We start from the raw sequence: 13,396 nt of genomic DNA, 5'->3' as shown, positions 1-13,396 counted from the left end.
ACTTCTGGTATCACATTTTTCTTTGTTCTCTTGGTATCCTTTTGTTGAAAAGCAGGGAAGTTTAAGAGCGTGCACGTGTCTGGAGCACTATACGGCAGCAGTTTTGGAAGAATGTTATCCATATGCAAGAGCACTAGATGGCAGTACTATTTCCTGTCATGAAGTGCTCCAGACACCTACCTAGGTATCCCCTCAACAAAGAACAACATGAAAACAAAGTAAATTTGATAATAGACGTAAATTTGATTTATTTATTTTTTTAAATTGTATGCTCATTCTGAATTGGAAAATAAATGTGGGGGTTTCGTATCCCTTTAAGTGTGAGATGGGGGGGGGGGGAAGAATAAGCTCACTTAGAAAACAACCATTTTCCTGCTCAGCCAGCTCAGTCCCCTTTTGGATTTTAGGCTTATTGTGGCATCTCTCTACCCACCAATGGAGCTGTGGGAATGGTTGTGCATAATTGATGATTAAGAATTAGTTAAGCAAGAACTTGTATTTCCTGTAAGATCCTAAAGCACTTTAGTTTTGTTTAGTTTAATGTTCAAATTGTCCAGTTATTTTATATGCACACTTTCTGAGGCACTGAACATGTCCAAGAGTACACAGTGTATATACGTTTACGAGTCTGAGTGGCTGATAACTGTCACATGGTAAAGGGGGCTGGCAAATTGAAGTAAAGTTTGAAATTTGCCAGGAAAAATAAATACATCTACTGTTCATTTAAAATTCAGAGTTTTTATTTTGCACTTGATGATTATGCAATTGTACTGCACTTAATGGTCCTTTAAACATTTTTTTTTTTTTTTTTGAAATGCATGAAAAGGGTTAAGCTGTTCAAAATATAATTTGAAACTAACAGGAAGTGCATAATTTGTACAAAAGAGTCTTTAGACTCTACTACTCACAGGCTGATAGGGACAACTCTCACAGAAAATGGTTCATTCAGCAGGATAAACATCAATACATTTTGAAGAGAAAAACAAAACAAACATTCTCTTTTAGATGGTAGTCTCTTTAAAGGGATACTAACCCCATTTTTTTTCTTTCATGATTCAGATAGAGCATGCATTTTTAAGCAACTTTCTAATTTACTCCTATTATCAATTTTTCTTTGTTCTCGTGTTATCTTGATTTGAAAAAGCAGTATTGAAAGGTTAGGAGCCGGCCCATTTTTAGTTCAGCACCTGGGTAGCGCTTGCTGATTGGTTTGCTACATTTAGCCACAAATCAGCAACTGCTACCCAGGTGCTAAACAAAAAATGGGCTGGTTCTAAAGCTTACAGTACTGCTTTTTCAAATCAAGATAGCATGAGAACAAAGAAAAATTGATAATAGGAGTAAATTAGAAAGTTGCTTAAAATCTCATGCTCTATCTGAATCATGAAAGAAAAAAAATTGGGGTTTAGTATCTCTTTAATGTAATTTGGGGTAGGGAGTACCAAACCCTGTTGGCTTTTATATGAAGTGAGTGAAAATTCTTCCCTAGGGTCAGAAAGCCAGTATAACGAGCACATGGCATGGCTCTGTAGGAATAATGGTCACCAGCTATATTAGTTAAAAAATACATATTAATTGTAATAGCAGTGGGGGAAAAAAAACTAAAAAAAAAAAAAAAGTGTGAAATTCCCTATCCCAGCCTCTAATAACTTACTTGTCTGGGTGTATTGCAGAAAGGACAAATATGAGGACAATGACATCCAAGCTTTGATCAGACATTGGGTAAGAAGCATGCTCATCTGAGAGATCATGTACAAAGGCAAAGCAACGCGTTGGGTCATAATGCTCATTACTCTGTTGGCAGAGATGTATAGTTAGAGACATTAAATAAAAAATGTAAATAATTCATAAGGTGTTCAATTAAAATAATCTACATTACAATGTACTACTTCAAATTATTTGAGTATTACGTTATTGTTTTTCTTCTTCTAAACTCCACATATTGATACTGTGCGCCAACACCTTAGAACTTATGGTAGTCTTGCACTCCTGACATATTATTCACAGATTATTGTCTGCTTTTTGACAGCTGTATTGTGCACTTTAGGTTAGCATGCATGCAAGAATGGTAGTTTTATAGTTTTGCAGTGGCGGCATTGTTCTATATTATTCATAAGACCCTTTTCCTTTATGTAACGTAACTTTTACACTTTTTAGAAGAACTGCAAAAAAAATTCAAACCTCACGCTCTTTAGTTTCATGATTCTGAAAGAGCATGCAAGTTTAAAGGGACAGTCTACACCAGAATTTTTATTGTTTTAAAAGATAATCTCTTTTTTACCCATTCCCCAGTTTTGCATAACCAACACAGTTATATTAATATACTTTTTACCTCTGTGATTACCTTGTATCTAAGCCTCTGCAAACTGCCCCTTTATTTCAGTTCTTTTGACAGACTTGCAGTTTAGCCAATCAGTGCCTACTCCCAGATAACTTCACGTGCACGAGCACAGTGTTATCTATATGAAATACATGAACTAACACCCTCTAGTGGTAAAAAACTGTTAAAATGCATTCTGAAAAGAGGTGGCCTTCAAGGTCTAAGAAATTAGCATACGAACCTCCTAGGTTAAGCTTTCAACTAAGAATACCAAAAGAACAAAGCAAAATTGGTGATAAAAGTAAATTGGAAAATTGTTTAAAATTACATGCTCTATCTGAATCATGAATGTTTTTTTTGGCCTAGACTGTCCCTTTAAGCAACTTTCTAATTTACTCCTTTTATCAATTTTTCTTCGTTCTCTTGCTATCTTTATTTGATAAGGCAGGAATGAAAACTTTGGAGACAGACTATTTTTTGTTCAATACCTTGGCTAAGGCTTGCTGATTGGTGCCTGCATTTAGCCATCCAATCAGCAAGCGCAACCCAGGTTCTCAAACTAAAATAGGCCAGCTCCAAAGCTTTCATTCCTGCCTTATCAAATAAAGATAGCAAGAGAACGAAGAAAAATTGATAATAGAAGTAAATTAGAAAGCTGCTTAAAATTGCATGCTCTATTTAAATCAGTAAAGAAAATATTTGGGTTTAGTATCCCTTAACCCTTTAATGACCACAGCACTTTTCCATTTTCTGTCCATTTGGGACCAAGGCTATTTTTACATTTTTGCGGTGTTTGTGTTTAGCTGTAATTTTCCTCTTACTCATTTACTGTACCCACATATATTATATACCGTTTTTCTCGCCATTAAATGGACTTTCCAAAGATACCATTATTTTCATCATATCTTATAATTTACTTTAAAAAAAATTATAAAATATGAGAAAAAAATGGAAAAAAACACACTTTTTCTAACTTTGACCCCCAAAATCTGTTATACATCTGCAACCACCAAAAAACACCCATGCTAAATAGTTTCTAAATTTTGTCCTGAGTTTAGAAATACCCAATGTTTACATGTTCTTTGCTTTTTTTGTAAGTTATAGGGCCATAAATGCAAGTAGCACTTTGCTATTTCCAAACCATTTTTTTTTCAAGATTAGCGCTAGTTACATTAGAACACTAATATCTGTCAGGAATCCCTGAATATCCCTTGACATGTATATATTTTTTTTTAGTAAACATCCCAAAGTATTGATCTAGGCCAATTTTGGTATATTTCATGCCACCATTTCACCGCCAAATGCGATCAAATACAAAAAATCGTTCACTTTTTCACAAATTTTTTCACAAACTTTTGGTTTCTCACTGAAATTATTTACAAACAGCTTGTGCAATTATGGCATAAATGATTGTAAATTTTTCTTTGGGATCCCCTTTGTTCAGAAATAGCAGACATATATGGCTTTGGTGTTGCTTTTTGGTAATTAGAAGGATGCTAAATGCCACTGTGCACCACACGTGTATTATGCCCAGCAGTAAAGGGGTTAATTAGGGAGCATGTAGGGAGCTTTTTGGGGTAATTTTAGCTTTAGTGTAGTGTAGTAGACAACCCCAAGTAATGATCTAGGCCCATTTTGGTATATTTCATGCCACCATTTCACCGCCAATTGCGATCAAATTAAAAAAAAAGTAAAATTTTTCACAATTTTAGGTTTCTCACTGAAATCATTTACAAACAGCTTGTGCAATTATGGCACAAATTGTTGTAAATGCTTCTCTGGGATCCCCTTTGTTCAGAAATAGCAGACATATATGGCTTTGGCATTGCTTTTTGGTACTTAGAAGGCCGCTAAATGCCGCTGCGCATCACACGTGTATTATAGCTAGCAGTGAAGGGGTTAATTAGGTAGCTTGTAGGGAGCTTGCAGGGTTAATATCACATTTAGTGTAGAGCTCAGCCTCCCACCTGAAATATCAGACCCCCTGATCCCTCCCAAACAGCTCTCTTCCCTCCCCCACCCCACAATTGTCCCAACTCTGCCAGTACTAAAATAAAATATATATTTAGGCTTTTTGGGGTTTTTTTTTAAGCATATTTACATATGCTGCTGTGTAGGAGCCCCCCTTAGCCCCCAACCTGGCTGATCCCCCACCAAACAGCTGTCTAACCCTCTCCCTCTGCCTTAATGGCCGCCATCTTGGGTACTGGCAGCTGTCTGCCAGTACCCAGTTTATAAAAAAACAGTTGCTTTTTTATTTTTTCCCCATTTTCTGTAGTGTAGCTCCCCTACCCACCAAAGAACAAACCCCCACCCCCTCCTAGATACCTTTGATTGTTTTGTTTTTTTAAATAAAAGCTTTTTTCTGAAACTTTTAGCACAGTCTTTTCTGTAGTGTAGCGGTTCCCACCCGCTCCCGCCCCGTGCACGCGCCCGCCCGCCGCCCGGCGTGCGCGCGCCTGTGCGCGCCCCCATCGCCCCCGATCCCGCCCCCCTCTACATTACCCGGCCCATCGATGGCCGCCCACCCGCCTCCCAAGTCAGCTCCCACCCACCAACGATACCGGCCATCGATGTCCGGTGCAGAGAGGGCCACAGAGTGGCTCTCTCTGCACCGGATGGCCCTTTAAGGTTATTGCAGGATGCCTCCATATCGAGGCATCACTGCAATAACCGGAAAGCAGCTGGAAGCGAGCAGGATCGCTTCCAGCTGCTTTCCACACCGAGGACATGCAGGGTACGTCCTCAGGCGTTAACTGCACGTCCTCGGTCATTAAGGGGTTAAAGGTGCAAGATTACATAAGCTCCAAGATGGCGGCACCCAATATAAAAATCTTTAGCAACCAGCACCAGTTAAGGGTTAACCAGAGGAAAACAATAGCATGGCGAGTATATTGCTGAACACAATTACAACAGAGTAATTGCTAAATGTCCCTTTTACATATGTTCCTTTGCTAAATAAAAAATACTCGTTGAAAAGATGGCGCCTGAACCAATATGTCGTCCAGGTATGGCGCCACTGCAATTCCCGAGACCTGATCACTGCCAAGAGAGCCCCCAGAACCTTTAAGAAAATTCTGGGAGCTGTGGCAAGGCCAAACGGAAGAGCCACAAACTGAAAGTGTTTGTGTAGAAAGGCGAATCTTAGGAATTTTTGATGATCCCTGTGAATGGGAACATGAAGATATGCGTCCTTTATGTCTAAAGTCGTCATGAACTGACCCTCTTGGACCAAAGGAAGAATGGAACAAATGGTTTCCATTTTGAAGGACGGTACCCTGAGAAACTTGTTGAGCACTTTAGGTCTAAAATGGGTCGAAAAGTTCCCTCTTTTTTGGGAACCACAAACAGATTTGAATAGATTCATAGACCCTGTTTCCTTACTGGAACAATCACTCCCAGGGAGGAAAGGTCCTGAGCGCAGTTCAAGAATGCCTCTCTTTTTACCTGGTCTGCAGATAATCTTGAGAGATGGAATCTGCCCCTGGGAGGGAAAATTTTGAATTATATTTTGTAACCCTGAGATACTATGTCCACAGCCCAAGGATCTGGGACATCTCTTGACAAAACAGGGAAAGTCTGCCCCCTACTTAATCCCAACCCGGACCAGGGGACGACCCTTCATGCTGACTGATTGGGCTTCCAAGAAGACTTGGGCTGCTCCTGCTTGGAAGAGGGAGAGGAAGACTTTTGACCTTTGAAGTAACGAAAGGAACAAAAATTACTTTGACGTCCTTTGAGTCTGTTCTTCTTGTCTTGAGGTAGAAAAGACCCTTTTCCACCCGTAATATCAGAAATTATTTCTGCCAGACCAGGTCCGAACAAGGTCTTCCCCTTGTAAGGAAGCGCCAGAAGCTTGGACTTAGAGGTGACATCAGCTGACCAAGATTTTAGCCACAATGCCCTGCAGGCTAGGACAGTGAAGCCAGACATCTTGGCTCCCAGTCTAATAACTTGCATGTTAGCATCAGAAATAAAGTAATTGGCTAGTTTGAAAGCCTTAATCCTATCTTGTATCTCCTCCAACGGAGTCTCTACTATAATTGATTTAGACAAGTCGTTGCACCAATAAGATTCCGCACTTGCTACTGTGGCAATACAAAAACTGCAGGCTGCCATTGAAGACCTTGATGAACATACATCATCTTCAAATAAGCTTCCAGCTTTTTGTCCATGAGATCCTTAAAGGAGCAGATATCCTCTATAGGGATCGTACTTTTCCAGAGTAGAAATAGCCCCTTCTACTTTAGGCACCGTGCGCCAAGAATCTTTAATGGAGTCAACAACAGGAAACATCTTTTTAAATACAGGAGATAGGTAGAAAGGAATCCCGGTCTTCTCCCATTCCTGTGAAATAATCTCCGTCACATGGTCTGGGACAGGGAAAACTTCCACAGAGGAAGAAACATCATAGTATTTATTAAGTTTACTAGACTTCTTAGAGTTGACAACGACAGAAGTATCGGAGTCGTCCAAAGTAGCCAATACCTCCTTTAACAGTACACAAAGGTGTTCAAGCTTAAATCTGAAGTTTACTTCTTCAGTATCAGATGAAGGAATAATACTGTCCGAATCTGAGATTTCACCCTCAGAGGCTACCGGCGTATCCTCCTCATCAGACTTATGAGGGAGGGCAACCTGCGTAGCAGTAGGTGGAACAGAAATCTTACTATCTGAATGTCTAATTTTTCTCTTGTGTTTTCCCAGCATAGGAAAAGCAGATAATGCAGCAGTTACTGCAGAAGATACCTGTGCAGCAAAATCTGCAGGCAAATAAATTCCTCCAGGAGGCTGAGAGGAACTGCAGGGCACTATATGTGACGCCATAGAGGCTTGGGACGTTTGAGGAGAACGCCGTGGCATTGCCTGAACAGCATCATCCTGAGAGACATTGGGCTCAGAGGGCAACTATTTGTCTTTAAATTGAAGTGTTCTAGCTAAGCATGTAGCACAGAATTATATAGGCAAAACAATTTGTGCCTCTAGGCATGACAAGCATTTATCAAAAAACACAGAGTCCATGTTTATAATACTAAATAAAAATATTCCCCAAATTGTAGATATTATTTTAAATACACTGTCACTTTAAGAATTTTTAATACCACAATTTGGCTGCCAGAAGTCTCTAAAACGATTGAATAGTAGATAGACACTGAAGAGACTTAAATTCAATGACTCCGCTCCGTGAATATCCGACAGCAGAGAGAAGTCACATGACCGCCAGAGAGAGGAAACTACGCAGCAAGCAAAAGGCGCGCGTTTCCCTCAGCTTACAACATAAGATGCAAGTAGCTGCAGCTGGTTTCAAACTCAAGCAGTTTGCCAGTTAGCCTGTTGTAGCTAAGCAAGCAAATAAAACCAACTGCCAAATGTTAAGTTTATACATAAATCCCTGTATAAAACCTAAGACACACACATACTAAAAGTTGAGACAAGTTGAAATCCCGCAATCGTGCACATGATCACGAAATTTCAATGATGGGATCGGGTCAGGGGGGCGTCCCTATGAAGCTAGGCAAGCCCTCCAGACCAGGCTAGATTGGACTCTGCATGTCTCAAGCAGCATTTCTGTGCGTTTAACCCTTTTGTGGGGGTTAAATACACAGTAGCCTAGGGTTGATAGTCTTAAATGACATGTGCTTATAGATTAGAGCATGTAATTTTTTTTTTTTTTTACTATAATGGATCTAAGTACAGTGGATATAAAAAGTATACACACCCTTATGAAATTACAGTTTTTTTTAACCCTTTCATGACAGGGTAATTTTGTCTACATCGGAACGTTGTTCCGATGTAGACAAGTTGAAATCCCGCAATCGTGCACATGATCACGAAATTTCAATGATGGGATCGGGTCAGGGGGGCGTCCCTATGAAGCTAGGCAAGCCCTCCAGACCGCGATCCCATCCAAGAAGCGCTGTTGGCTTCAGGACAGCCAAACGGCTCGGACATTCTATTCCGTCCTAACGGCGCTAAAGCCCCAGCGCAGTTAGGACGGAATAGAACGTCGCAACGGCGTTAAAAGGTTAAATTTAAAGACAGAAATAAACATGTAAATGTCAGGCTTTTTCCTATCTAATTTGATATTTCAACCAACAAAAATCCAGAGAGGAAAAAAAACAAAAGATGAATAGTTAATTAGAAGCATGATTTAAAAAACAAACAAACAAAACACAAACACTACTATAACACCCTCACATAAATCTGCACACCTTTTGATATGGGGGGGCATAGTTGTGCTCTCAGTTAACCAATCACATTCTGAATCACGGCTGTAGGTAAATAGCATACACCTGCCATCAATCATAGTAATTCTGATTAAACCTAGATTAAAGTCAGCTGTTGCTTTAGGATTTGCATTCTATTGGGAGAGCTATGATCCGCAAGAAGTTGCCAAAGAAACTGCGAGAGCGAATAGTTAAAAAAAAAAAACAATCAGAAGAGGGATATAAAAAAAATATCGAAGACACAGGATGTACCATGGAGAACTGTCAAAACCATCATCAATAAGTGGAGAAAATGTGGCACTACTGAGACATTGCAAAGATCAGGATCAATATATGTATCTTGTGAGAAAGAAATATAAAAAGTCAGTCTTATCTGTATATGTTCCAGAGATACAATATCCCTCCATAGCTTGAGTGCACATATAGTCCGTGCAAGTAAGTGTTAAAAGTGTCCATGCAGAGCTGTGTCAAAGAGGGTTAGTAACCTCTTAAGATCAGTGTGAACACAGCTTAGAGTATCAATACCTCAGTCTGGGTGTGAGTAAGTACTTCCGATAATGCACGTGAGAGCCTGTCTTGCTTCAATGCGTAATGTACCTCCAATGCGCTGAGGGGTTACCAGGTGTTGATGAGGAGCGAGATGGTGAGCGTCTCACCTCTCCGGATCATCTGGATCACTGTTGGTCCTAGCTGACTATTCTTGTCAGGCAGTACTCCGTAGTCCACGGGAATGTTTGCCGTTAGGAGGACCCTCCTTCCTGATGTCAGAAGTACGGAAGGACTTGGTTGGTCAAAGAGGCAGATCAACGCTATGGGATATTGCAGGGAAAATCTGTATGTACAGAATAAGGGATACCGGTCCTTGAATGGCTCTCTCTGCCAGGAATACAAAAAAGGAAAAAAAAAAGAGGAACCCAAGTATCGAAGCATCAAGTGATTTAATCAAGCTTGCAGGTGTTATACACACACAGTGGAAGGGCAGCTGCGGAAGATCTGATGCGTTTTGCGCATGCTCAGATGCACTTCATCAGGATGACCCTACAAAGATCAGGATGACCCTACAAAGTTGATGAGAGGACGAGGAGAAAATTTATCAGGGCAGCTACCAAAAGGCTAACAACCACACTGAAGGAGCTACAGGAATTTCTGACAGGTACCGGTCACTCCTTGCATGTGACCACAATCTCTCGTATTGTGCAAGACTGGGCTATGGTGGTAAAACGGAAACGCTTTCTTGCAATTAGGAGCATCCAAGCCCGTCTAATTTATGTCAAAAGATTAATTCAGTCACCTCAAACCATGACTAAAAATGTGCTATGTCTGAAGAGGCAAAGTTGAACTGAAGAATGGTGGTGGTAGCATCATGTTTTCGGGTGCTTCTCTTCAGCTGGGTTGGGGGCTCTTGTTAAGACAGATTGGAAAATTATTATCTATATGGCACACAAACTAATACCCTTTAGCTGTGAAAAGCTGTCAAATGCACTAACATAAGAGGCGGCCTTCAAGGGCTTAGAAATTAGCATAGGAGCTGACCTATGTTTAGTTTTCAACAAAGAATACCAAGAGGACAAAGCTATTTTGATTAAAGTAAATTGGAAAGTTGTTTAAAATTACAAGCCCTATCTGAATCATGAAAGTTTAATTCTGACTAGACTGTCCCTTTAAGATAGCTGTACATGCTATTTCCAAATCTAATCATACATCACTCCTGTTTCTTCAGCAAATTATAAATATTTCTTACCTTTACCAGCTCTACGGCCGTACTGGAGAAGTCACAGCAGTATACAAACACTCCTCGGTCCCTTAATTGGTTTGAAATAGGAAAGGACAGGATCAGTATTGATTTAAGGTCCTACATTCAAAGCTTTACACTTGTTGTACAACCCACACACAGTAGAACACATTATGGAAAATGTTATAGAAATACATTTGTGAACTGAAAGGGAAGTCCCACAAAATCTCACTGAATCAAAACACATTACATAAGACTTAAAGAAGATCAGAAGTGGCATAAATCACTTACGCATTATTTTTCAGAATTGGGAAGACGGTGTTGCCAACTCCACAGCCCACCTAAAGAGAGAAGAGGAGCAAGAGTCAGTGGCAAAATATATTGAAAACACTCTTGCACATACAATCACTTTCTGTTGAGGACCTTCCAGTAAAGTCGAATCACGCCTCTTTCATACCAGGTCTTCTCATGCGTCATACTAAAAACCTGCAATTCAACTTGAGGGCCCGATGATCTAAAACTTTCCAATCAGGCAAAATGATCTAAGAAATCTCATCCATTAAATTATTTTATAAAGGCAAATTTTTAGCACGAGTAATGTTTATTTCGCTATGCAGGGTTCTGAAAGTGAAGCGGAGACCCCTACATTCCAATATAAGGTTTTATATGATTTCTCTCCATGCTGCACTGGTGAGGTTTTAACCCCTTAGTGACCAGACCATTTTTCAATTTTCTTACCGTTAAGGACCAGGGCTATTTTTACATTTCTGCTGTGTTTGTGTTTAGCTGTAATTTTCCTCTTACTCATTTACTGTACCCACACATATTATATACAGGTTTTCTCGCCATTAACCCCTTAACGACCGAGGATGTGCAGGGTACGTCCTCAGAAAAAAGGCAGTTAATGCCTGAGAACGTACCCTGCACGTCCTCGGTTTGGAAAGCAGCTGGAAGCGATCCTGATCACTTCCAGCTGCTTTCCGGTTATTGCAGGATGCCTCGATATCGAGGCATCCTGCAATAACAATTTTTGCCCCTCCGGTGCAGAGAGAGCCACTCTGTGGCCCTCTCTGCACCGGACATCGATGGCCGCATTCGTTGGTGGGTGGGAGCGTAAATGGGAGGTGGGTGGGCGGCCATCGATGGCTTCTTAGTCAGAGAGGGGGGCGGGATCGCCGGGGGCGCGCACAGGCGCGCGCGCGTGCACAGGGGGCGGCGGGAGGGCGCGTGCACGGGGAGGGAGCGGGTGGGAACCGCTTACACTACAGAAACTTGTACATATTTTTGTACAAAATAATAAAAATAAAACGTAATGGAAGGGATCTGGGAGGGGGTGGGGGATTGATCTGGGGGGGGGGGGGGGGGAGCTACACTACAGAAAAAACTGAAATAAATTAAAAAAAAACATTTTTATATGCAAACTGGGTACTGGCAGACAGCTGCCAGTACCCAAGATGGCCCCCAATAAGGCAGTGGGGGGGGGGGGGTAGAGAGCTGTTTTGGGGGGGATCAGAGAGGTTGGGGGCTAAGGGGGGATCCTACATAGCAGCATATGTAAATATGCTTAAAAAAAAAAAGTAAAAAAAAACACCTTTTATTTTAGTACTGGCAGACTTTCTGCCAGTACTTAAGATGGCGGGGACAATTGTGGGGTGGGGGAGGGAAGAGAGCTCTATGGGAGGGATCAGGGGGTCTGATGTGTCAGGTGGGAAGCTGATCTCTACACTAAAGCTAAAATTAACCCTGCAAGCTCCCTACAAGCTACCTAATTAACCCCTTCACTGCTGGGCATAATTCACGTTTTGTGCGCAGTGGCATTTAGCGGCCTTTTAATTACCAAAAAGCAACACCAAAGCCATATATGTCTGCTATTTCTGAACAAAGGGGATCCCAGAGAATCATTTACAACCATTTGTACCATAATTGCACAAGTTGTTTCTAAATAATTTCAGTGAGAAACCTAAAGTTTGTGAAAAAGTTGACTATTTTTTTTAATTTAATCGTATTTGGCGGTGAAATGGTGGCCTGAAATATACCAAAATGGGCCTAGATCAATACTTGGGGTTGTCTACTACACTACACTAAAGCTAAAATTAACCCTACAAGCTCCCTACAAGTTCCCTAATTAACCCCTGCACTGCTGAGCATAATACACTTGTGGTGTGCAGCAGCATTTAGCGGACTTCTAATTACTTAAAAACAACGCCAAAGCGATATATGTCTGCTATTTCTGAACAAAGGGGATCCCAGAGAAGCATTTACAACCATTTGTGCCATAATTGCACAAAATGTTTGTTAATGATTTCAGTGAGAAACCTAAAATTTGGAAAAACTTTACTTTTTTTTTTTATTTGATCGCATTTGGCGGTGAAATGGTGGCATGAAATATACCAAAATGGGCCTAGATCAATACTTTGGGATGTCTTCTAAAAAAATATATATACATGTCAAGGGATATTCAGGGATTCCTGAAAGATATCAGTGTTCCAATGTAACTAGCGCTAATTTTGAAAAAAAGTGGTTTGGAAATAGCAAAGTGCTACTTATATTTATGGCCCTATAACTTGCAAAAAAAGCAAAGAACATGTAAACATTGGGTATTTATAAACTCTGGACAAAATTTAGAAACTATTTAGCATGGGTGTTTTTTGGTGGTTGTAGATGTGTAACAGATTTTGGGGGTCAAAGTTAGAAAAAGTGTGTTTTTTTCCATTTTTTCCTCATATTTTATAATTTTTTTTATAGTAAATTATAAGATATGATGAAAATAATGGTATCTTTAGAAAGTCCATTTAATGGCGAGAAAAACGGTATATAATATGTGTGGGTACAGTAAATGAGTAAGAGGGAAATTACAGCTAAACACAAAGACCGCAAAAATGTAAAAATAGCCTTGGTCCCAAACGGACAGAAAATGGAAAAGTGCTGTGGTCATTAAGGGGTTAAATTGACTTTCTAAAGATACTATTTTCATCATATCATTTACTATAACATTTTTTATAAAATATGATAAAAAAAATTGAAAATAAAAAACTCACACATGTTTTCTAACTTTGACCCCCAAAGTCTGTTACACATCTAAAACCACCAAAAAACTCCCATGCTAAATAGTTTCTA

General features: G+C 40.2%; 1 protein-coding gene across 2 annotated transcripts in view; it reads right to left on the bottom strand.

Moving 5' to 3' along the window:
* The window catches only part of LOC128646942 (tRNA N(3)-methylcytidine methyltransferase METTL2), a 75,372-nt gene that overhangs the window by 5,910 nt on the left and 56,066 nt on the right, over positions 1-13,396 (bottom strand). For both annotated transcript variants that reach the window (XM_053699754.1, XM_053699760.1), the window contains exons 5-7: positions 10,571-10,620; positions 10,289-10,349; positions 1,655-1,794 (exon numbers count right to left, since the gene is read on the bottom strand). In XM_053699754.1, the coding sequence (XP_053555729.1) occupies positions 1,655-1,794; positions 10,289-10,349; positions 10,571-10,620 (251 nt within the window). The remainder of the gene's footprint in view (positions 1-1,654; positions 1,795-10,288; positions 10,350-10,570; positions 10,621-13,396) is intronic.

The sequence above is a fragment of the Bombina bombina genome, chromosome 1 (assembly GCF_027579735.1).
Source record: "Bombina bombina isolate aBomBom1 chromosome 1, aBomBom1.pri, whole genome shotgun sequence".
Classification (NCBI taxonomy): Eukaryota; Metazoa; Chordata; class Amphibia; order Anura; family Bombinatoridae; genus Bombina; species Bombina bombina.
The sequence above is the reverse complement of the archived record's forward strand: the minus strand, read 5'-3'. Positions and strand labels throughout refer to the sequence as shown.